Source organism: Python bivittatus, unplaced genomic scaffold (assembly GCF_059951505.1).
Source record: "Python bivittatus isolate LINGU-HERP-01145 unplaced genomic scaffold, Pbiv_v1 ctg000560_np1212, whole genome shotgun sequence".
NCBI lineage: Eukaryota > Metazoa > Chordata > Lepidosauria > Squamata > Pythonidae > Python > Python bivittatus.
The window spans coordinates 528,428-549,190 of record NW_028277083.1 but is presented as its reverse complement, the minus strand read 5'-3'; the positions used below and the strand labels follow the sequence as shown (position 1 = coordinate 549,190).

Genomic DNA, 20,763 nt, shown 5'->3' with positions numbered 1-20,763 from the left:
CCTTCTGGGGAGCGTTGCCAATTCCATTCTCAGCAGTCTGATAGCGCCTGGTGCAAATTTGACATGTCGCAGAATCATTTGGGTTTCCACAGGGAATGAGATCAGCATGAGAAACCATTTTGAAAAAAATATTTTGCATATTGGAAGGGTTGGTACATAAAACAGTCAGAGTGGGATCATCCTTTTATTTAATATCTTCTGGCTAATGGTGAAAGTTCAAAGGGTGTGGGAAATTATAGGTTGTCTTCTCAATGAACCAAGTGAGTTATTACAGCAGTTGTGTGGTTATAGTCAAATGAGACACCAAAAATCAATTTGTAATTGGAAATGTTGACTAATATATTGATGATATCCAAATGTATAATTGCAAAATGTATCCGGTCTAAATGATTTGCTAATTACATTTAGGCGTGTGGCTGTTAAAATGAAACTAACACCAGTGTTTGTAATAATTAAGCTAGAACAAATAGCAATTCTGCCGTTGGTGGGTACACAGCCTCCTTCAATCCACGTGGTGAGTCAGAGTTTGTTAGCGGCACCCTGAGGGGCTGGAGGGAGGCTTGAGTGGGGTGCCACAGGTGGGGCTGTGCCTTAAGCTCTATGCTGCTCAACATGGAAGACGCCCCCCGCCGATCTGGTAGGCGCCCGCCCTTTCAGGCTTCCGGAAGGCCATTGAGACCTGGCACTGGGGTAGACCGAGGGTGTAAGATGCGCTGGGTTGTGTAAGATCCTCGGGTGGGAAGGGGCCTTGGAGGTCTTCTAGTCCAACCCCTGCCCAAGGCAGGAGTCCTCAGACCATCTCGGACAAATGGTGGTCCAATCTTTCCTTGAAGACCTCCAGCGATGGAGCACCCGCAACTCTGTTCCACTGCTTCACTGTTCTCACGGTCAGGAAATTCCTCCTTATTTCCAGGCTGGATCTCCCTCCGATGAGCTCGGGTTGGTGGTTGGGGTGTCCCAAGGGGATGACCGCGGCGCCGGGTTTCAGTTGTGTTTTACGATTTTACGGTTTTTATAGTTTGGATTTTTTGTTGTTGTGAGGCACCCAGACTTGTGTTTTTAAGATGGGCGGACATGTAAAACTTTTAAATAAATAAAGTAAAATAAGCATACTTGTACACCATTTGGGTGAGGGGATTACAGAATTATCAGGTATGTCAATGTCCCCAAGCTGAGACCCAGAAGACAAAGTTTGACAGAGGAACATATCCAGAGAAGCCACAGTACATCCTGGTTTGTCGGTGACACGCATGAAAAGGTGTTTTACTGGATTGCAACTGGAGTGTGAGCTAGCAGGGTGATGCACCGATGAGTTTTCCCTGTGCTGTTCAGAAGCTCCAGATTTTTGCAAGTTCCTTGAATGCCAGGTGACAACATCTTAGTAAGAAACAGCTATTAGGAATGCTACCTCAGGCTGAGATTAAACGTAGCAGTGGCTGGGGGCCAGAGCCGTCCTCCTGATCTCTGCATAGGAAATGGGATCATTCCCCCCCACCCCGCCCCGCCCCACAAAACTGCAAGAGAAGCACCGGCCCACAGCTGCCACAATGGCTGTTTGCATTCATGCCTGTTCCTGCAGCTGCGAGAACATGCTGCATACCATCTGGAACGGGCAGAGAGAACCCGCCATCTGATCTGCTGACTTGTGCTGCTGAAGTCCCCTGTTGTGTTGCAAGCTGCAGAGACATTGTAAAACAAATCCTGTTTACTCAAATGGGTCTACTTCAGAGCCAGATAAAATAGGAAGGCGAGACAGAGGTAACCAGGTCTAAGGCTATCCGCAGGAAGGTGACGGCGGAGGAAATCCTCGGAACCAAACCTATTTACCTACAGTCAGGAGGTCGTGCATTGGCCTCTTATGCAAGACTGTGTTTCCCAAGAGTACAGTGCAAGTCATCTGCCCAGAGCTGTAATTAGCTGGATGTTCATGGTGCCGCCTCTAGGAAATACAGAAGAACAGATTTGTAGGAGAAAAACCTGGTGAAAATTTCGGTGTACCTGCTGGTGCTCATGTTGTCTCCCTGGAGGAGTATTGGCTGTGTGGCTGGCGGCCAACTTCCATTCATAAGGTGAAGCTGCTTTCTGCTAAGGCTCCCCCCGCCCACTCAATTAGGAACTCGGAATGCAAACTGTACCCGCAGCATTGGGGAGTATCAGGGCAGGGGAGGACATGCTGGGGCTCCCCTGCTAAAAGTGGCTACCTTCAGTAATTTCTTGCATTTCTTGCAAAGTTCCTCCCCATCCTCGCAGCCACTTTTCTAACTGCGATGCTTGTGTGTCTGTCTGCAAAGAAGCAATGAGAGACAAAGGAGTGCACTGTCCAGCATCACGGTTAGATAAGAGGCTGTGAAGATGGGGAGGAACTTTGCCCGCTCCAAGCAGGCATCAGCCTAGGGAGCAGCTGAGCACCTCTGGAAGAGGATCCTGCAACAGTGGTGCCAAGGGTGGGCTGGAGGAAGAGAGGCCTCCAGGGAAGGTATTCCTAAGAGGGGGTGGATGAGTCAGCCCCACCTGACTGACCTACCTGTCCAACCTGCTTTGATGGCGCTGATCAAACAGGATGATGTGACCCAAAAGAATGGGTTCAACTACCCCCGTCCGAAGTTGCTAAAAGAAAAAAAGAGGATGATCTTTATAAACCCTGCCAGCTCAACGGTCAGCCTGTGCCACTCAATTGGCTACACAAGGGACTTTGGGTGAGACCAGCAGCACGGAAGCCAGGTCCACAAGATACCGGGCACTTGTAGTGAGAAATTCATTTTGCAGACATCTCATTCTCCAACGTTTCGGGGCGTCAGGTGACTGCAATCCCCTCATCTCACCAAGAGCATCTCCTTTCTTCTAGCCAGAGGAAGCAGGAAGAATGGCTGCCCGGTGCCCTCAGACTGGTTGTGCTGCTGGGAGCTTCAGTCAGGAAGGCGGTGAATGACAAAGATGCCTCGTGCCAGGAACACCTTCAGTGCTCCCGCGTTTTTATCTAGAACAAACCAGTCAAACTGCAGACAGAAAAAACACAGCTTAAATTAGATGGAAGCACATTTGGGTAGCAAATGTTCAGGGAAACAGAGAGCTAGAAGAACACGGTGGCTTTTTCTCCCCAGTTGGCCGCAGTCTGGCTGTTCATCTCAGCCACCACCACCCTCAGCTCAGACCCCGGGATAAGCAGCTGAGAGGCCAGCCAGAAAGCCTGGCTTGTAGCAGGAGATGGGGGGGGGGGGGGGCTGCCAAAGGGAACCAAATCGCGCCTCCTGCCGGCTGCAGCCCAAAGACCTCCCATCAGCTGAGCCAGAAGGAGAGACACAGGTGCCCAAAGGGATGGGAGACAATCTTCTCACTCACCAGGTGGGGACCCCAGGAAGGCAGCAGCCCTGCCCATTGCCCACTCCGGCCTTTGCGGGCAGGAGCAGCACACGGGGCAGGGTGGCAAAAAGGGTCAGCGTTCACCCGTGGATTTAGGGCAGGTCTCCCCCCCAACTCTCACCCTTCCGCCTTTTTCAGATACTCTTGGGCCTCATTTGGGCAAGAAACACGACCGGCCATACACTTCAGATGGGGCTGGGGGCTCCGGATCGCGGCGTGCCGAACGTCCGCCCGCCTCCCTTGCGCGGCTGCCCGCAGCCCCGGCCGGGCCCGGCAGAGAGGCCGCAGCGCGGTGGCCGGCGCTGCGGAGAGCCGCTTGCTCCGCGGGCTGCTGCGCAGGGACGCCGGCGCCCATGGACGGACCCCGAGGAGCCGCCGTCCCGCCCCCGCGGGCAGCAGCGGCCGCCCGCCGGGCTGCGGCGCGTGTGCGGGGCGGGCGCAGCCGGCCGCGTGGGCGGAGAACTGGATGAAGGCCGGCAAAGGCGAGGCCGGGAGAGACAGAGGCTCCCGCGGCGGCGCCTGGACGGGACGGGCGGCCAGAGCGCGGACGGAACGCCTCCCGCGGCTGCTGCTGCCGCCGCCGATGGACCCGATGGGCCGGCGCCTGGCCGGGCTGCCGCCGCCGCCGCCGCCGCTGCTGCTGCTGCTGCTGCTGGGGCTGGTGCGGACCGGTGAGTTGGGCGGCGGCGCTAGCAAGGGACGTTGGGTTGCGGGAGCCAATACGTTGGGTGAACCCAGAGTGAGTGTGGGTTTATTCGCTAACTAGGTTAGAAGGTTGTTGGGGGTTTTTGGTGCCTTCCAGTCAGCTTTTGACTCCTGGCGACTGCCCAGACAAGTCCCCGCAGTTTTCCTGGCAAGATTTCAGAAGTGGTTTGCCCTTGCCTCCTTCCTAGGCCTGAGAGAGAGTGAGGGGCCCAAAGTCACCTAGCTGGCTTCATGCCTAAGGCAGGACTGGAACTCAGAGTCTCCCCGTTTCTAGCCTGGTGCCTTAAGCACGACACCAAAGAGTAGCCAGTGATGATTGTGGGGTTAATAATCGAGAACATCTGGAGGGTGCCAGGTTGCCTGTTCCAAACTGATCCTCCTGGATCCGGCTTAGCCAAGCAGAAGGAACTGGAAGCGGCAGGCAGATGTCACCGTCCACATAAATCGGGGGGGGGGGCATTCCCCAAAATTCTGGGCACAGCATAACAGCTGTCCAACCAGAGGCTGGAGAAAGGGACTCTGCTGCTTTTTAAGGGGCATATTGGAGGAAGGGGTGCTAGCAGGATCACCTCGGGCTCTCCTTTTTTGATGGAATGGTGTCATTTGAGGTATTGGGGTTCCTGCCTTCAATCTCTGAGCTGAGGTGGGCCTGCTGTCCCCCCACCCACCCTGATAAAGAAGCAGGAAACTTGCAAGATTGATGTCAGATGAGCTACTTCTACTTTATTGTAAGGTTACTGTTCTGTTTAAAAAAGTACATTTCTCTCCCCCCACACTGTTCTTTACAGCCTAAGAAACTAGGGAGGGCCCCTTCTGACCCTCTTGCCCTGCCCACATTCCTGCTGCAGGCTACGTTGCCTTTATCTGACCATTGGCTGCATCTCTTGGCCCAGTCTCCCAAGGCCGTTCCCACATCCCTTGCATCATAGCACCTGCTCTGGATCACGACCAGCAGATCCAGGATGGCAAGGAGGCTCATGCTGCTTCAGGAGAAGCATCTCCCCCTACCCTGAGGCTGAAAGATCCCTTTGAAATCTGCCCTGAGTGGCTGCTCAGGGTTGCCTGGAGAGCCGGAGGGTCTCTCGGCTCAGAGTCTGGGATAAGCCAGCCATGAGGGAGGCTTTGGGCCTGAAGGTCATTTGCCAAGTGGTGCTGGCCAGGGAGACTGGAGTCTTCAAGGGCATGGCTCTGTTTCTCTGGCACCCTTGACCCTGTTGCAGACCGCGCCTTGCCTCAGCAAGGAGGTGGCTGGGCGTTTTTTACTATTTACCTAATGCTGTAAAGCAAACAGACGCAGATGGGAAAAGGCAGGGGCTGTTAGAGCTTCCGAAGCACCCAGCAGGGTGGCTGGTGGCAAAGGAAAGTGAGACCTGTCCAGTGGGGGCTTCCGACCTTCTGCCTTGAACCACAGCAGCTCATCTTGGAAGCAGCCCTTGCCGTCTGCCATGGGACACCGGCTGCTGCTGCTGCTGCTGCTGCTGGAGAAGTGTCTCCCTGGGGGGATCAAAGGGGAGGTCTGCTTGGGGGCACCTCCATTAATTGGAGACTCTCCTGAAGTCTTGGTGTGAAGAGCCCCCTTCCCTCTGCCTTTCCTTTCAACTGAATCAGCTTTAAAAGGAAGTCATACCAAGGAAGATCGCTCACAACCCACTGAAAGCTGCAAGAGGCGCAGGGACGTGGCCATGCCCCCCTCCGCCCCCTCCCCATGATCTGCCTGCAGAGCACCAGTTCTGACTCAGGACTGCCTGGCTTCCAGCAGTGGTTTCTTTTTGTCAAAAGGTCTTGCCCAACACGTGAGGAACAGCTGGCTTTTGGATCCAAGAGACATTCGCCCACTGCTTGATTGGCCATAATACCCATGAGTCGGCCTTGCAGGGGACAGATTCAAGCTTTACCATCATGGATTCCCCTCTCCCCCCCGCCCCCATGAGAGCATTGCTCGGATTTTTGGGTGCTGTGGGTTTCTGGCACGAGCTTGGCACTCTGGCGAACCATGGCTCCTTGTGGATGGCGGGTAGTAATGGGGAAGTAATTTGTGGATGGCAGGTAGTAATGGGGAAGTAATTTCTGTTGGTAAATTATTTTGAGCAAAGGGTGCTTCCCTCCACCTTGTCTTCCTGAGATTCATCCCCATAAGAGAATAGTTGGGTGCTGTGAGCCACTGAGCAACTTTATTGGAATTCCCCCGCCCCTTTAACCAAGAGCAGAGTCATCTGGGAATCGCAGGAGATAACGGGCAGGAAACCCTCCTTTTGCGCCCAAAGCTGCAGCTTCTGATGCCCATGTTTTCCTCCTCCCCTAACTGCAGGCCATCCTTTGGGAAATGTCCCTTCCCGGCACCGCAGAGGAATCCTCCAGCTGGCTGGGGTGATCCATTGCACCACAGGGCGGACTCCCTTCGCCTACATACGCTATGGGTGCTACTGCGGCTGGGGAGGGAGTGGCTGGCCCACGGATCAAGTCGACTGGTAAGTCAGTCAAGCTGAACAAGATGGGCCTCATGCCCCAGGTGGAGGGTTCCTGCTGGGCACGAAGGCAAACTCCCTCTGATCTCCATCTCGGCTTTGGAATCCCTTGTTTCTTTTCTTTTTCTTCTTTTCAAGATGCATCAAAAAGCTTAAACTGCCAAATGCCTTTGCTTTTAAGATACTGCGAATCTGCAGTCTTTTTTTTTAAGAGTGCGCGTAGGCTGGAGGGATTCTGGGAAGACGGCTGAGCGCGCACCTGTATCCAAATGTGCAGACGTGGAAGCGGAAGGCACGCCTGCCTGCAGAAAGCTCGGGGATGCCAAGCCACCCTCCTTATATATAAAGAAACCGCATCCTCCCATCGCTATAAACTAAACCCAAAATATAACTTAGCTCTACTGTATTTTAAGCAATTGGAAGCAAACACTCTGTGGCTTCCGCTGGTCTGGCAGAATGAGATTCTTGCCTAGGTGGTGGAGCTCCAGCGTGGCTGGAAGGGACGCATCCATTTCTGGCCATGAAACATGTTTTCCTTGGCTCATGTTTTGCCCCACATCCTGGCTGATCTGGGCCAGCTGCCCAGCTTCTTGGGTGTTTTTAGAGGCACAGGGCTGGCTCCACCTCAACTGGGCTGCCACGGCACCATCCCCTCGCACAGATCTGGATGCTCCCTTCTGGGCCAGCTGCCTGGAGAATCTTCCTAACTGGTTCCTATCACTTGCCCTGAACCCAGCTCAGTGTATAAATTATTTGGGACAGTTTGGGGCGATTAAAATGAAGTTGAAGGCAACAGCACTGGGAAACTGGGGAAGCAGCCGTCCTGCACTCTGCCCAGAAGCCATTTCGGGTGAGAAAACGAGCAACGGAGAGCAGGTCAAATGCGTAAGAGAACCACCCCCTTCGAAGGACTGCAGCCCCCACAGCCCCCCACAGTGGTTTAAAACAAGCAGCAGGAATTCTCTGCAAGTGTCTCTGCCACACACTGTAGTTTAGACAGATATAAAAACCATCCACCCACCCCTGGGTAGGCACGGTTACCTACTGGAGTAAGTGGCACCCCCCACGCCTGGGGCCTGCTCCTCCGGCAGGTCGGCAGGCCGGTCGATCGGAGGGGGGCGGGCTGGCCCGGCTCTGCCTGCCAAGTCGGTCTCTTCTGGTTCTGCCAGGTGCTGCTTTAAGCACGACTGTTGCTATGGAAAGGCCGAGGCGGAGAACTGTGCCCCCAAGACGCAGAGGTACACCTGGGAGTGTGAGGACAGCGAGGCCAAGTGCGGTGAGTTCTGGCTGCCACCCGGTTCCGCTCACTCACCTGGAGAAAAGCGGCCTCCACAGGGCCGGGATCTCTGGTCTTCCGGCCACCACATCCAACATGCTTGGAAAGCTGCGCTTCTGAAGCATTGCGTGGTGACTCCCCACGGGGCTTTCAAAGCGCAGCTTCACTGCTTCTTGGCCTCTTTCCCTCTTGCAGATGACATCGAAGACAAGTGCCAAAAGATGGCTTGTGAATGTGACCGCGATGCAGCCAAGTGCCTGGCCAAGGCCCCCTACAACGTGACGTATTTGTTCTGGCCAGACACACTGTGTGGAAAGAAGAGCCCTGCCTGCCGAGACGACTAACACTGTCCTCGCTCTGCCTCTCTGCGTGCCGTGCCTTTCGATTCCAGACCTGAGCTGCTGCTTCCCCTCGGATGGCCCAGCCCTGTCCCGCCGCTGGGGCTCAGCATGGGGACAGTCTGCAGGCGCCCCTTGGGCCTCATTCCCCGGATGTCGCCCAGTGCAAACCCAGCTCACTTGGGGGATGCAAAACGTGGCATTAAAGAAAGTGTAATGGTATGTGGGAACGACCCTGGGAGACCTGGCCAAGAGACACTGCCATGGGAAGGGTCAGATAAAAGGCAGCTGAGCCCGCAGCAGGAATGTGGGCAGGGCAAGAGGGTCAGAAGAGACCCTCCCTAGTTTACTGGGCTATAAAGGAGATGGGGGAGAAGTGTACTTTTGCAAGATTGATGTCAGCCCTGTGAGGTAGGCTGGACGGGAAACACGGCCAGACGAGCTACTTCTACTTTATCGTAAAGCTACGTTGACAGAATCTCGCAAGTCTGAAAGTCAAGGTCCCAAGGTCTCTCCCACATACCATTAAAGAAAGAAAGAAAGAGCCCCCAGGGTAGCATAGCAAGGGAGGCCATAGGACAGAACTGGATGAACAAATATAGCAAGGTTCAACTCCTCCCATCACAGCCGAATCTCCTGGAAATTCACGGATGCCAGGCAGCCACAAAACTGCAGCAGAGCTGTGGCCGCCCACCATCTTCAGCCCAGCCTACCTCACAATTTAAAAAAAGAAAGGGAAGGAGGGAACACTGGGTGAAAAAAATAACTATCACTTTTAGAAAAACATTATTTAATTTGTAAAAAATGTTCTATGCAAATTTAAAGATCGTATTGATAGAAATGCAGAGTCAAATTTCATTTATAGGGACATCACCTTTAGACCATCTTGGTTTCACCAGAAATTTAACGCATGGCAACATAGGGAACATTCAGACACACACAGAAAGCAATTCACATATTTACATGCAAGGCACCCTTTTTCAAAAAAAGGATTATGGCTGACAAGTCGACTACCGAAAGCCAGGGAAATGTCATCAAACCTCTTAGAAGCGCAGGGAGAGCCAAGCCACACCGGCAGCCCCTTTTAAGAGCAGGGTGTATCTTCCGCCTGGCACTGCTTCAATGGAAGCCTCTTTCCACCACTAAGACCAAAACAAAAAATACCCACATGGCATTTCGTCAAGCACCATAGTTAGGCTTACTGAGACTGAACATGGCTTACAACCCCCGGCTTCAGTGAGCTCAAAGCGAGATTTCTGATTATGCTGAGATTACGCCTTCTCAGCCCCAAGAAAAAGTGCCTCCCCTATGTCTTCCTCCTGAAAAGAAAGGTGTGTGTGTGTGAAGAGCTGCAAAGCTAGACGGTCGAATTACCTGGGGGGGGGATTAGCTTGAGTCAGAAGTGCAGAAAGAGGAAAGCCTACAGATTCCTGCCACCACATGGTGGCGCGGTCCACAATGCCGAGTCCAGAGCCAGGACCGTCCGCATCACAGGACTTGGGTTTCCAGCCAACGGACTTCCTTCACTACGAGGTCAATGTTAATGATTGGGTTGAAGTACAAAGCCCAGTAAAAGAGGCAGTTGCAGGCAAACTGGGGAATAACTGGCCAGAAAATGGCCATCAGAAATCCCTGGGTTGACACTTTCCAGAAATGGCTCCACATCCGGTAAGGAATTCTCCTGAAAAGTGGAGGAGGAGGGCAGGAGGTGGAGGAAGAGAGAGAAGAGAGGAGATTTAATATTTGGGCTTGGCAGCCTTTAGATTTACCCCAACAAAATCCTGGCTCTTCTGCAGACCCTGGACGCGTTTGTCCTTGCAACCCATTCCAGGCATGCCAAGCGCCATCCTAACGCTGAAAGGGCAGTTGAAATGAGCTTGAAAAAGAAGCAAGCAGCAGAAACACACAGCCCAAAAAGGGGAGGGGGGATGGGACACACACCAGCAGTGCTCAGCTTCTGCAAAGGGCAAAGCATAAAAATGGCCGGCTTCCAAGTGACCGGCACGGGGCCCCTGGGGTCCCTCTGTGGCAGAGCAGGGAGAGCGGCAAAAGCCTTCCCTGGAGATGGGTAAATGTAATTGCGGCCACTTGCGTAGCCCAAAAAAGGTCATTAAGCCCCCTCCCCCGTCGATAAGCCTGGCTGCCTGAGCAGGGTTTGGGGCAGCCCTCTGAGGCCAGGACTCACTTCAGCTCCCGCCTCGACCACAGCCTCCAGAAGGAGAAGAGCTCCAGCACGGACAGCAGCATGGCGTTCACAATGATGAAGCGGGAGGTCCAGTAATGGATCTCCAGCCAGTCCCAAGCAAACTCTGCAATCAGCTGATATGGCAAGAAAGCAAACTTCACCAGGAATTCCCGCCACTGCTTCCACACCAGGTCCTTGTAGTCCTGCAGAGACAGAACACTAGCTGCCAGCTGCCCTCACAACCCCTCCGTCATTCTTGAGCGCTCTGAACCACGTCAGCAGCTTTTCCTCAAAAGCCGGGGGCAGAGCCATCCTCTGCCGCCTGGCTGGGGTAGGAGCACGGCCCACGCGCTTCACAAAGAGCAAAGCAGGGTGAAAAACGAAGGGCGCCAACAGCCAGGCTAGAAGACGTTGACGTTTCCCTGCTAGCAACTGGCCCTAAAGCATCTTCTCAGGTCCAAACAGGGATTTAAAGCTGCAGTTCCTGGTCATCTGCGAGTGTCCAAGCAACATCTCTTGGCAGTGGAACCTCTGGAATTTTGCCTCATCGTATTTTCACATTTGGGAAACAACTATTGAAGTCTTCTTGAAACAAGCAAGGGGAGTGGAAGATTCACTTTAAGCAGACCTTAGAAGTACTAATTTGGGAGGCTATTCCAGCGCTACCCTCCCCGAGAAACAGCTGTTTGTGGTCTCGAGGTCCTTGATCTCATCCCCACCTCCCCCCATCCCAGGGCACCCCCAAGTCGGATTCCCAACCATCTGGGACGCCACACTTACGTGCAGCTTTGCAATAACCTCTTCAAGCCCCTCTTCCTCCTGCACTGGGCAGACAGTGTGGATGAAGGGCAGGAAGGTATTGCTGTAATCTGACAGGTACAAATACAGCATCGTGAGCCGAGGGGAGCTTTTCAGGGCGTACAGCAGGAACAGCGACTTTCCAGGATGCACCGCCTGCAAGGGAACGAAAATCCATGGGGCAAAATGGCCAAGGAAGATGCTTTGCTCCACCACCTGCCGGGGTCTGCCGGGCACGATGCCACTTGCTAGGCATGTGACACACGATGTGGAAAAAGACCCTGAATCCAAATCCTATCAGCCAGGAAGGTGAAGAGGCCAGCGCCGTTGGCCTTCTGCTTTGTTCCCCTGGATCAGAGGCAGAACATTTTGAGTGGCAAAGAGAGGCAACAACAGTGCCCGCTTGCTGCCATGGCAGAGGCGTGCCTCTGCAGCATGCACTCACTTTGTATTCCCAAAGGTTTTGTGGTGGCTTAACCCCCAGCATCTTCACCCTCTCAAGCTCCATCATAATGGCTTTCCTGTGGCTGCTGTTCTCCACCTGGTAAGGAGCCTTTGCGATTTCTTCATCAGTCAGCGTCAGAAGCAGCCTGCAAGACATTAACAGTTCACCTGCAGCCCGCTCCAATGCTACAAAACCCAAAAGTCTCCTTTAGGACGTCTAGCATCCAGGCTTAAGCAGCCACAGATTTTCACAAAGAGCAAAGCGGGCTCTAAAAGAAGCAGAATTTCTGCCTGCTCTAAAAGGAGCAGAAATTCCTGGCAAGGCAGCCAATGGTCTATGACTCACAAGCAAGCCATGAATGGAAGCTTACTTTGAACACAAACACTTCTGCCCCAACCTGCATAGCCCTGGAGAAAGCCTTCCACAGGCAAGGCTCTGCATTCAAGCCAAGGATCCTTCCTGAGCATTGCCAGCGGGTTCCTGCTCACCTTCCATTCACCCTCTCCTGCAAGAACCTCTCCTTGTACAGGGCAGTCCATGGTCCCAGCTGTCCCAGCCAATGAACCACCTCCTCTGCGGTCCATTTGGTGACTGGCTTGTGGACCAGGAGATCATCCTCTGACTCCCGGCTACTCCAATGATAGCCCAGCAAAACCACCTAAGAGATCAATCGAGAGCATCTATGAGGGGTGGGGGGTGGGGCTGGCGGTGCTCAAAGCAACAACAAGGAAGCATGATGTTCAAGGGCTGATCTAGACAAGCAATTTTATCAGTGTATGGTGCAAGCAACGTTAAATTATAGCTGAAGGTGATGTGTGATTCTTAACGTTTTCTTTCAATAAGCCGCATTTGGCTGGTGCTCTGGGATAAGGCTGCAAGAGAGGACAGCGAGCCAGAGCCACCCCTTTTCAGCCTCACTCCCACCAGTCCAAAGAGAAAGCAGCAGCCGCAGGCAGGCGGAGCTCACTGGAGCTGGGCCCGGCAGCCAACTGCCCTTCCTTGCTTCCATTCAGGCAGGAAGAAAACCCCACTGGAAGCTCAGCGTCTCCCAGAGAGCCTGCTGATTCCTCCGTAGCGCCGCTGCCTGAGACTGCACCCTGCAAAGCCTCCTCCCGTGTCGTGGCCACAGCACAGTGCTCGCGAAAAATGTCCTCGGAGAGCCGTACCGCCACACAAGTCAACGCAGTGAGGACACCGGAGAAGAAGCCTCCTGCTGGAGCATTCATCCTGCCTGCACTGGGGGCTGCTGCGGGCTGGTCACTCCCGTACTTCTGAAAAGCAGCAAGACTCCGCGTTGCCTCGTGGTTTTGCAGGATGTCGTCCTTGCGCTGCTCGACGGCGACCGGGAACAGCTTTTCAACAGCATTCCTGGAAGGGGAAGAACCACTTTAGCCGACTTCTTGCACACGCTGCACCCTCAAGATGCGCCACCTCGTCGATTTCTGGAGAAGCGTTTTCCAAGTTGCAGCGAGAGACAAGTCCAGAGCATCCACCTGATTCAGCCCTGCTCAAATCCTCCAACAGGAAGTCATTGGTGATCCTGCCCAGTAATTCTGGCTCGGCCCTGCCCACCTTGCAGTGAGCTGGAGGAGGAGAACCCGTCTGCCCTTGGGGGAAGCGGTACAATGTCACGCAAGCTGACTACCAAGGCCACGCCCTGATCAAAGAGCACAGGCAACAAGGCCAAAGGACACCTTGCAGTCACTCACTGCTGACATACCCGGCGCAGCCAAAGGCGCAAGTGGAGAGGCATGAAGGCTCCTGGCCAGAGAGGAGAAAGCAAGCCCTACATCTCAAGGCCTCAGGCAGCTCGCCTTCCCCAACCCGCTGGCCTCCAGCAGCCCCAACTGTCCGGAAGACAGCAAACCAGGAAGGCCAAAGCAGGCAGGGCAACGGTCACCTGAGGAGGATGTTGACCTTTGGGAACCCTTCCCACTTCTCCCTGCACTCTGGGCACTCGTTCTTCTTGGAAGACATCCACCATAATGCCAGGCAGTGCCGACAAAAGCTGTGCCCGCAGTTCAAGGTGGTGGGGTGGATGAGAATATCGTAGCAGCAGTGGCAAGAGAACTCGCTGACTGATATCCGCCGGCTGATGGCTGGAGAATCGGCCGCCGAAGCCCCCGGCCTCTCCGCTGGCAACGGAGCGCTCTCCTCCTCCATCTCCTTTCGCGTGGCTGAGACGGAAGCAGCCTCACATCCTCAGACCCAGCAGCGCAGCTACAGCTCTGGAAGACGGCAAAAGAGGCCGGTTCAGTTTCTGCACGCCACGGAGGCGGGAACCGCTGGCATCATGAAAAGATCTCAGCAGCTCCCGACACGCACCTTAGATTACGAATGCTCAGTTTAATAAGGACCAGATTACTTGTGGCAATTTAATTAATTTTACATAAGTAAACGTTTTTGACTGCGACCAATCCTGCGTCCCTTCTGGGTAGAAACGGAAAAATATCGTCCACTGAACGTGCGGCACAGGCGTTATAATGCACGAACAATGGCCCCGAAGGAGCGGGACGGACCGCCTCGGGGCACATGAGCGCACCTGCTTCTGGCCACCGCCAGGCGGGCGGCTCAGCGGAGGCGCCCTCTCGCCCGCCCGCGGCAGGGACCGAGCGGCCTCGCCGCGCTCGGAGGACAGACCGGCCCGGCGGAGGCCACGCGGCGCTGCTCCCGGGACCGGCCCGCGGCGGGCGGGGAGCTGACCGCCTTTTGCCGCGCGGGGCTCCGCAAACGCCCCGCAGAGCAAGCCGAGCGCCCGAGGGGGCCGCCCCGCGCCCTGCTCCCTCAGTCCCTCGCCAGCCGGCTGCTTCTCGAAGGAGTCCCGGGTCAGCCGCAGGAGACGCTGGACTCGCGGCCGGAAGGGAGGGGCTTGGCGGTCCAGAGGGAGCCTCCGGAGGCCGAGGCAGTCTACCGGTGGGGGCGAGCCGCGGGGAGAGCAGGCGGCGGGGAGGGGAGGGGCGCGGCGACGCCCGGCCGCGAAGCCACGGGGGGCAAAACGGCGGGACAATCCCAAGAGCCCCCCCCCGAGCCGCCGCCAGGAGGGGGTAGTCCCGAAGCGCCGCTCACTCACCGGGTCCGCGGAGCCCCACAGACACCCACTTCCGGCCGCGCAGGCGTGCCGCCTCGCGAGGGGGCCGGGAGAGCGCATGCGCGAGAGGGAGCGCTCTGCCGAACGCAGTCCGCTGGAGCGCCCCCTGTCGCTCGTTCCCAGGACAGCGGGCTGCGGGGGAGCTGCTGACAGCCCTGTGAGGTAGTCCAGGCTGAGAAGGGGAGTCCTTTCGGGCGGCGCCTGGGCCGGCGGCAGGGAGGGGAGCTCCGGGAGGAGGATGCGCCCGCGCAGGCGGCGGCCCGGGCTGCGTCTCCCTGCGGGCCAGCTGCCTCCTGCGGCCTCGGGCGTCTTTCTTGGGGGGGTCCTGCGTCGGGGCTCCCCGCCCCGCCCAGGTTACCCCGTTCGGCCTCTCTCCTGCCCCCCCAGCGCCCTGGTCGGGCGTCCCTCCGGGCGGCGCAGCACCTGGTGGCCTCCCATCCTGGCTCCGGGGGCGGGGAGCGCGCTCTTCCCCCCCCGCGGCGGAGCTAAACTGGGCTCCGGGGCGGGAGCCTGCGGGTCTTGTCTATTCCGGGCACCAGCAGGCGCTCCTGCCAGCCGGGCGGGCGGGCAGACTCGTCTCCCTCGGACCCTGAGCGGCTTCGGGATGCGGGCGGCGCCGGGGATCGTGCCCCTGGCCCTGGTGCTGGCGGCCGCCTGTCTGCGGGGCGCCCTGCTGCAGCTCCCGGGGGCGGGCACGCCGAGGAAGCCGCTCCTCGAGAGGCTCCGGCGCCTCGACGCGCAGGTGAGACGCGAGCCGCGCCTGCGCTGCGCTGCGCTGCGCTGCGCTGCGCTGCGCTGCGCTGCGCTGCGCTGCGCTGCGCTGCGCTGCGCTGCGCTGCGCCGCCGAGGGCGAGGCGGGCGAGGGGCGACGGCTGCGGGGAGCGGGGCAACTTTACCTGGCCCGACGGCGGCCCTCGGGCGGTTTCAAAGGAAAGCCCCGCGCGCTCCTTTCCTTCCTTTAGCCTTGGGTTTCTGCCCGGGCGCCTGGGCAGCGCTCCCGCTTTCCCCCGGGCAGGCGTCTTGCGGGCGAGGAGACGGTGCCCGGCCTGGGCGCGTCCACGGCTCTGGTGGAGGGAAGCCAGGGTCTCCCCGGTGCTGCTCCACGCCTTCGCCCTCCTCCTAGACGTCCTGCTTGGCGTGGATCCCCCGAAACCAGGCGCGTCCCCTCCGGGGGGGGCTCCCTGCTTTCTCCTTCGGAGCGAATGTTGTATCCGGAGCGTCGCGTGTGAACTACCCGACACGTATGGAGCGTCAGGTAGTTCGTGTATACAGAAGGCCAGTAAAACAGGGCAAGAATTACGGAACACAGAGCAACAGGACGTGTCACTGTCGAACGCAGCTCCCAGTTAAATGGCTTTAATCCGAGTTTATTATGCGATCCTTATTCTGATATCAGCTTTATCCCAGCTATCCTTTTTTCAATCTGTGACAAAGAAATGATCAAAGCCCACTGAACAGACTGACCGCTTAGACCCGGGACAGTGGGGGTGGCCCCCAAATCTCCTCTGCTTGATAGGAAGGTTGTGGCCCCTCGGCTGGGGGTGCAAGTTACTGTGGGACCAAAATAGGAGAAGGTATGGCATCACCCCTGCAAGCTGGGAACTCTCCCGCTGCCTAGCATCGGGGGCCACAGAGCCAAACCAGGGGCCCCAGCTGAACAAAGGCAAGAGTTCTGTGGAGTCCCTGCGGTCGGCTGCGTCTGTTCTTGGGCCCCCAGCAACCGCCCAGAGGAGGGCATGTTCCCAGCTAGAGCTGACTGCAGTAAGAGAAGGGGGGGTCCCCAGAGGGGACGAGGCAGCCGAGCACCCTGAGATATCTGCCTGACAACCGGCTATAATCGGCAAGAATAAATAAAGCGAGGGGACCGTTCCAGGGAAAAGGAAGGGGGAGGAGCAGCGCAAGGAAGTGCCCCAATTTGCAGGTGCCGACGTGCAAGAGTCCTGGGGGGGAGGCTGCTAGTGCTTGTTATGGCTCCCTTGGGGTAATGGGGCGCCTGCCTGGTGCCTAGGAGATGCCTCTTTGACATGGTGAGGTCTGGGAGATGCTCAGCAGCTCATAGCGGGTGGCGGCTCCCTTGCTCAGACCGGGCAGCCCAGCCCCCCCCCGGCCATGTTTCTCTATGGGGACAGCTGGTGTTCTGATATCTAAGCCTTTCAGGTTCTGAGAGAGGCCACTTTAGCTAAGATTAACCACAGATACTGGCCCAGCAATAAATATTATTGCATTTTGGGATGGGTTTAGATAAGGTTATTTTGTGAGAGCCTTGTCTTGGGTTGAGCTTACCTGGCCAGCCTGCCTCTCCAGAGGTGTTGCACCACAAATCCCATCGCACACAGCAAGGGTGTCCATTCACCATGATAGTTAGGGGTAACAGGAACTGTAGTCCACATTTAGACTGAGCAGGCTGGGGGAGAGTGGCCTGAGCTCATGAATTAATATAAATTGCCACAAATAGCCTGACCACTTTCAGGGGAAGACAAGAAAACAGTCTCAGGACCGTGAAACAAGGAAATATTTGCCAACTGAAATAGCAAAATAAGCACATCAATTGTGTATAGTTGCACACACCAATGGTTTTCAGTTAGGACTAAAAATAATTGTACTTGTTATTATAAAAATACCACTTCCTAAATATAGTTGAGATTACTCAGTAGCTCCAAGGAAGCCAGTGGAAAAATATAATGCTGTATTTTGGGCCAAAGATCTGGCCACTGGCCCGTGTCCTTATGTAGTAAAATATCTAACGCTTCCTTAAACTGTTCTATAAAAGCTCAGCGCTGTTAGTATTTATTGGGAGGGCTCTGATTTTGGGAACCTGATATTGTTGTTTTTCTTTGCTCTCAGAGGGCATCGGGGTCTTGAGTAGCATTTCAATAAAGAGGCCCTACACCCACCTCTGCATTTATTTGGCAATGTATGTCTTTCATGCTCTGAGGTGCCCTGAAAAGAAGGCAGGAAAAATGTAAAAGTTATTTCAATCAGAGAGGCCAAATGAAGGGGACCCAAAGGTTCCTGGCACTTCGTAACATCACGTCATGCCAGTCTCTTTCCTGGGAAGGAAATGGTCCTTCCCTGACAGGGTTCTCCTAAGGCCAGGACACAAAATGCTCTCCCCGACTCCCTCTGCTTTGAGGCTGCTTGGGGGCCTGACTGGACTTCTGTTTTCTAGTTCCGCCAGTTTCAGCAGGTCACCCTGATGCGCCTTCAGGAGATGGTGGAAAACTACAACCTTTCTTACAACTTCGATACCAAATTTGACCACCTGCTGCAGAAGCACAAAAGCCTGGAGCTGATGGCCAACGAGTCCCACGCCTCCACCCACGAGGAGCTGCTTCGGTTGCAGACGCGGGTGAAGAAGCTACAGAAGGAGGGCAAGAAGCAAGAGCTGAAGATCAAAGCCCTGGAAGAGTCCTTGCAGGAGAGTGGGCAGGACACGGCAGAGAGGCAGCGGTGGCAGCAGCAGCAGCAGCAGGGACTCCTCTCTAACCTCACCCAGGCATTTGAGAGCCACAAGGAGGACTTTCGGGCCATGGCTGCCCACCAGCACAGCCTGTGGGAGATGCTGGAGAGCCTCCAGGATGCCCTCCAGAGCCAGGGAAGCAAGCTGAGCGGGATAGAGCAGATGCCGAGGAGTCCCAAGCAAAAGGAGGTTCAGCCCAGTCCTTGGACCACAGCCCATTGCTGCCATCCAGAGAAGGAACTGGAGGCAGCGGGAGGGCAGAGCCCCTCCTTGAAGAAGCTGCGTGCTAAGCATCGTCATCGTCAGGAGAAGAGGCTGCGGCAGGAGGGTGGCCGCCCGGAAGCCCAGCGGAGGGGATCCCTTCTGGGTCAGGGGGTTTCCCCACTGCTGGCAGAACCAGGGCTGGCCTCTTTGCCCGAGCGGCAGATGCTCAGAGAAGAGCCCCCTGGCCCAGTCAAAGCCCCTGGAGGGGAGAAGCTGCCAGAAGAGCCTCGGAAGCCAGGGTCACGTAGGTGTAGATGGGAGGATGTGTTGATGCATGAATGCTGCGGGACGGTTGCCCCTTAAGATCTGATGTAGAATCTCGCAAACGTGGCCGAGGCACGTTTGGCGGGGTCAAGAGAAAGGACCTTCTCAGGGGCCGCCCTTAAACTCTGGAACGCCCTGTCTCAGCAGGCCACGTTGGGGCCTTATCCTGGTGTTCCGCAGGTGGGATAACGCTTTCCTTTTTGGGAGACCCGCTCCCCCGAGGCAACATGAACTTTAGGAGATGCTGCTGCTGCTTCTGCCCGTTTCTAACTTTGTGAGTGCTTCGGCATTCTGCTTTGCTCTTTGTATTTTAACCACTGTACTGATTTTAAGCATTGTAAGGGCCCTGAGTGACGTGCAGGCTTTAGAAATGTAGAATGGAAATCTTTAATACAACAGCCACCACCTGGAGTCCCAAACTGTGGGTCCGGCCAGCTGCAGGGGGCTGTGTGTGTGAAATTCCCTTGACACCTTTGGCCTCAGCAGCCTCCCTGACCCATCCTTATCTCCAGGGTCTGTAGCTCAGCCACGAGGGCGCGTAGAAGCTCCACTTCCTGGCAGTCTCCCCACCTCCCTCTCTCCCCACTTCTCCTCCCTGCAGGATGCAACGTAGGCGCCATGCTGGTTTTCCCCAACGCTTCCACGGAGAACTTCGCAGCCTTCTGGCCCAGCTTCCGGACTAGTTTGCTAGAACTGAGCCTCTGCAGCTGGGTGAGGACCAGTGCTGGCTATCTGGGCACAATCCTGTCTTATGCCACGGAGGAGAACGACAACAAACTGGTGCTCCACGGCAGGGATGCTGCCCCCCGCAACTCCGTCCACTTGGTGATTGGGGACCCCGCCTTCCGCGAGCTGCCCGTGGGACCGATCCTGGACGGCAGGTGGCACCACGTCTGCATCGTCTGGTCCTCCCTGCAGGGACGCTTCTGGTTCTACCTGGACAGAAGGCTGGCTTCCTTGGGCTCCAATTTCCAGAAGGGCTACCAGATTCCACCCCGAGGGTCGCTCCTCCTTGGCCAGGAGCAAGACACAGTGGGTGGAGGGTTCGAATCCTCCGAATCCTTCGTGGGGCTCCTGGCTGGCTTTGCCGTGTGGGGCCGTGCGCTGCTACCCGGGGAGGTCTCCAGCGTTGCCCTCGGAAAAGGCCTGCCCCAGGGGACAGTCCTCACCTTGGCTGACGTCTCCGTGCTCAGTGGCTCCGTGCAGAAGGTGGACTGCCGTTGCCTCGAGCACTGCCTGTGATTCCCCCTCTTGAAGCCCCGAAGGCTGCCCATCATCCGACTGGCGAGGACGAGCTCAGCTGGATTTTCTCCGGGGAAGGGCTCCCGCTGGGGTCAGTCTGAGGGCCGCAGCCGGAGCGGTCTGTACGTTATTTCCCACTTAGTCACTTTCCAGCTTCAGCTGGGTGAGCCCCTTTCCCTCATGGCCATCGCTTCACTGGATCCTTTGAGCCTCGAATCCAAGACCGGCTCTCTTCGGCCTCGCTCTCTGTCTGGCAGACCAGTTCGTACCACCGAGCTGCGGGCTGCCGTTGTGGCTCAGGGCAAGTACAGCTGGCACAAGCCACCGAACCAGCGTCCCCTGCTCGAACAGCAGCGCCAGCGCCACGTTGCGCCAACCGCAGTTGCGGAAATCGCGACGAGGTATCTGTACAGGGGAAGGGGTTAGAGAACCGCTCATCATTTCGGTACACGGCTTGTTCCAGCCTCTTCCTTCTGGCCTGGGGAGGGCTGACGACGGAGGAAAAAGAGTTCGCTGAGGCGGTCGTGCGCCGTTTTCCCGGCGAGGTTCCTGTTCGAAGAATGGCGGCGGGCGTTGCTGGCGAAGCGAACTAGTCCGCTCCAGCGCGGACGCGCCTTCCTTCGTCTTCCCCTCCCGGGATCGACGATTCGCCCCGCCCGGCACGTTTCTCCGGCCGGTGCTGCCTCGCTGCCTCTGCCCCCTTCGCTGCGTCGGGGAACCCGTCTCGCTTCTTCCTGGAAAGTAGCTGCTCCGGCTTGAGTCAATAAATACCTGTTCACGAGCTCGCGGCTCCGCGCTTTCCCTTAGAGAGTGAAAAGCGTTATCGCGACGGGATTTAGGAGCGCGACTTCCCGACCGGGCGGTTCGGAGCAA

The 20,763-nt window shown here is 56.4% G+C and overlaps 3 protein-coding genes across 5 annotated transcripts; 2 read left to right on the top strand and 1 right to left on the bottom strand.

Moving 5' to 3' along the window:
• Positions 1-3,487: 3,487 nt before the first annotated feature.
• On the top strand, positions 3,488-8,985 carry LOC103063137 (phospholipase A2-like). Its single transcript, XM_088147874.1, has 4 exons — positions 3,488-4,031; positions 6,374-6,533; positions 7,700-7,806; positions 8,002-8,985. The coding sequence occupies exons 1-4, from the start codon at positions 3,827-3,829 to the stop codon at positions 8,148-8,150; spliced, it is 621 nt and encodes a 206-aa protein (XP_088004000.1). The 5' UTR covers positions 3,488-3,826; the 3' UTR covers positions 8,151-8,985.
• On the bottom strand, positions 8,899-15,574 carry BFAR (bifunctional apoptosis regulator). 3 transcript variants are annotated; one of them, XM_088147872.1, is made up of 8 exons: positions 15,557-15,574; positions 13,473-13,800; positions 12,739-12,940; positions 12,061-12,230; positions 11,573-11,717; positions 11,110-11,283; positions 10,330-10,532; positions 8,899-9,825 (listed from the first exon to the last, which is right to left on the bottom strand). In XM_088147872.1, exons 2-8 carry the CDS (start codon positions 13,733-13,735, stop codon positions 9,633-9,635), a joined length of 1,350 nt encoding a protein of 449 aa, XP_088003998.1. In that variant the 5' UTR covers positions 13,736-13,800; positions 15,557-15,574; the 3' UTR covers positions 8,899-9,632. The 3 variants fall into 3 exon arrangements, with proteins under 3 accessions (XP_088003998.1, XP_088003997.1, XP_025030562.1); XM_088147871.1 differs by lacking the exon at positions 15,557-15,574 and adding an exon at positions 14,643-14,744; XM_025174794.2 differs by lacking the exon at positions 15,557-15,574 and adding an exon at positions 14,115-14,406.
• Positions 14,658-20,671, top strand: PTX4 (pentraxin 4). The gene is made up of 3 exons (XM_088147865.1): positions 14,658-15,402; positions 17,830-18,628; positions 19,250-20,671. The coding sequence occupies exons 1-3, from the start codon at positions 14,899-14,901 to the stop codon at positions 19,888-19,890; spliced, it is 1,944 nt and encodes a 647-aa protein (XP_088003991.1). The 5' UTR covers positions 14,658-14,898; the 3' UTR covers positions 19,891-20,671.
• The last annotated feature ends 92 nt before the right edge of the window (positions 20,672-20,763 follow it).

What these genes read in the sequence shown, in the direction of transcription:
- PTX4 (XM_088147865.1), top strand. Translation starts at nt 14,899, where the DNA reads ATGCGCCCGCGCAGGCGGCGGCCCGGGCTGCGTCTCCCTGCGGGCCAG. An exon ending in TCCGGCGCCTCGACGCGCAG is followed by an intron (nt 15,403 to 17,829) that starts GTGAGACGCGAG and finishes TCTGTTTTCTAG; the next exon opens with TTCCGCCAGTTTCAGCAGGT. An exon ending in GCCTCGGAAGCCAGGGTCAC is followed by an intron (nt 18,629 to 19,249) that starts GTAGGTGTAGAT and finishes TCCTCCCTGCAG; the next exon opens with GATGCAACGTAGGCGCCATG.
- LOC103063137 (XM_088147874.1), top strand. Translation starts at nt 3,827, where the DNA reads ATGAAGGCCGGCAAAGGCGAGGCCGGGAGAGACAGAGGCTCCCGCGGC. An exon ending in GCTGGGGCTGGTGCGGACCG is followed by an intron (nt 4,032 to 6,373) that starts GTGAGTTGGGCG and finishes CCCTAACTGCAG; the next exon opens with GCCATCCTTTGGGAAATGTC. An exon ending in GGACAGCGAGGCCAAGTGCG is followed by an intron (nt 7,807 to 8,001) that starts GTGAGTTCTGGC and finishes TCCCTCTTGCAG; the next exon opens with ATGACATCGAAGACAAGTGC.
- BFAR (XM_088147872.1), bottom strand. Translation starts at nt 13,735, where the DNA reads ATGGAGGAGGAGAGCGCTCCGTTGCCAGCGGAGAGGCCGGGGGCTTCG. An exon ending in AAGGTCAACATCCTCCTCAG is followed by an intron (nt 12,941 to 13,472) that starts GTGACCGTTGCC and finishes TTCCCCTTCCAG; the next exon opens with GAATGCTGTTGAAAAGCTGT. An exon ending in AGGTTATTGCAAAGCTGCAC is followed by an intron (nt 10,533 to 11,109) that starts GTAAGTGTGGCG and finishes CTGTCTCTGCAG; the next exon opens with GACTACAAGGACCTGGTGTG.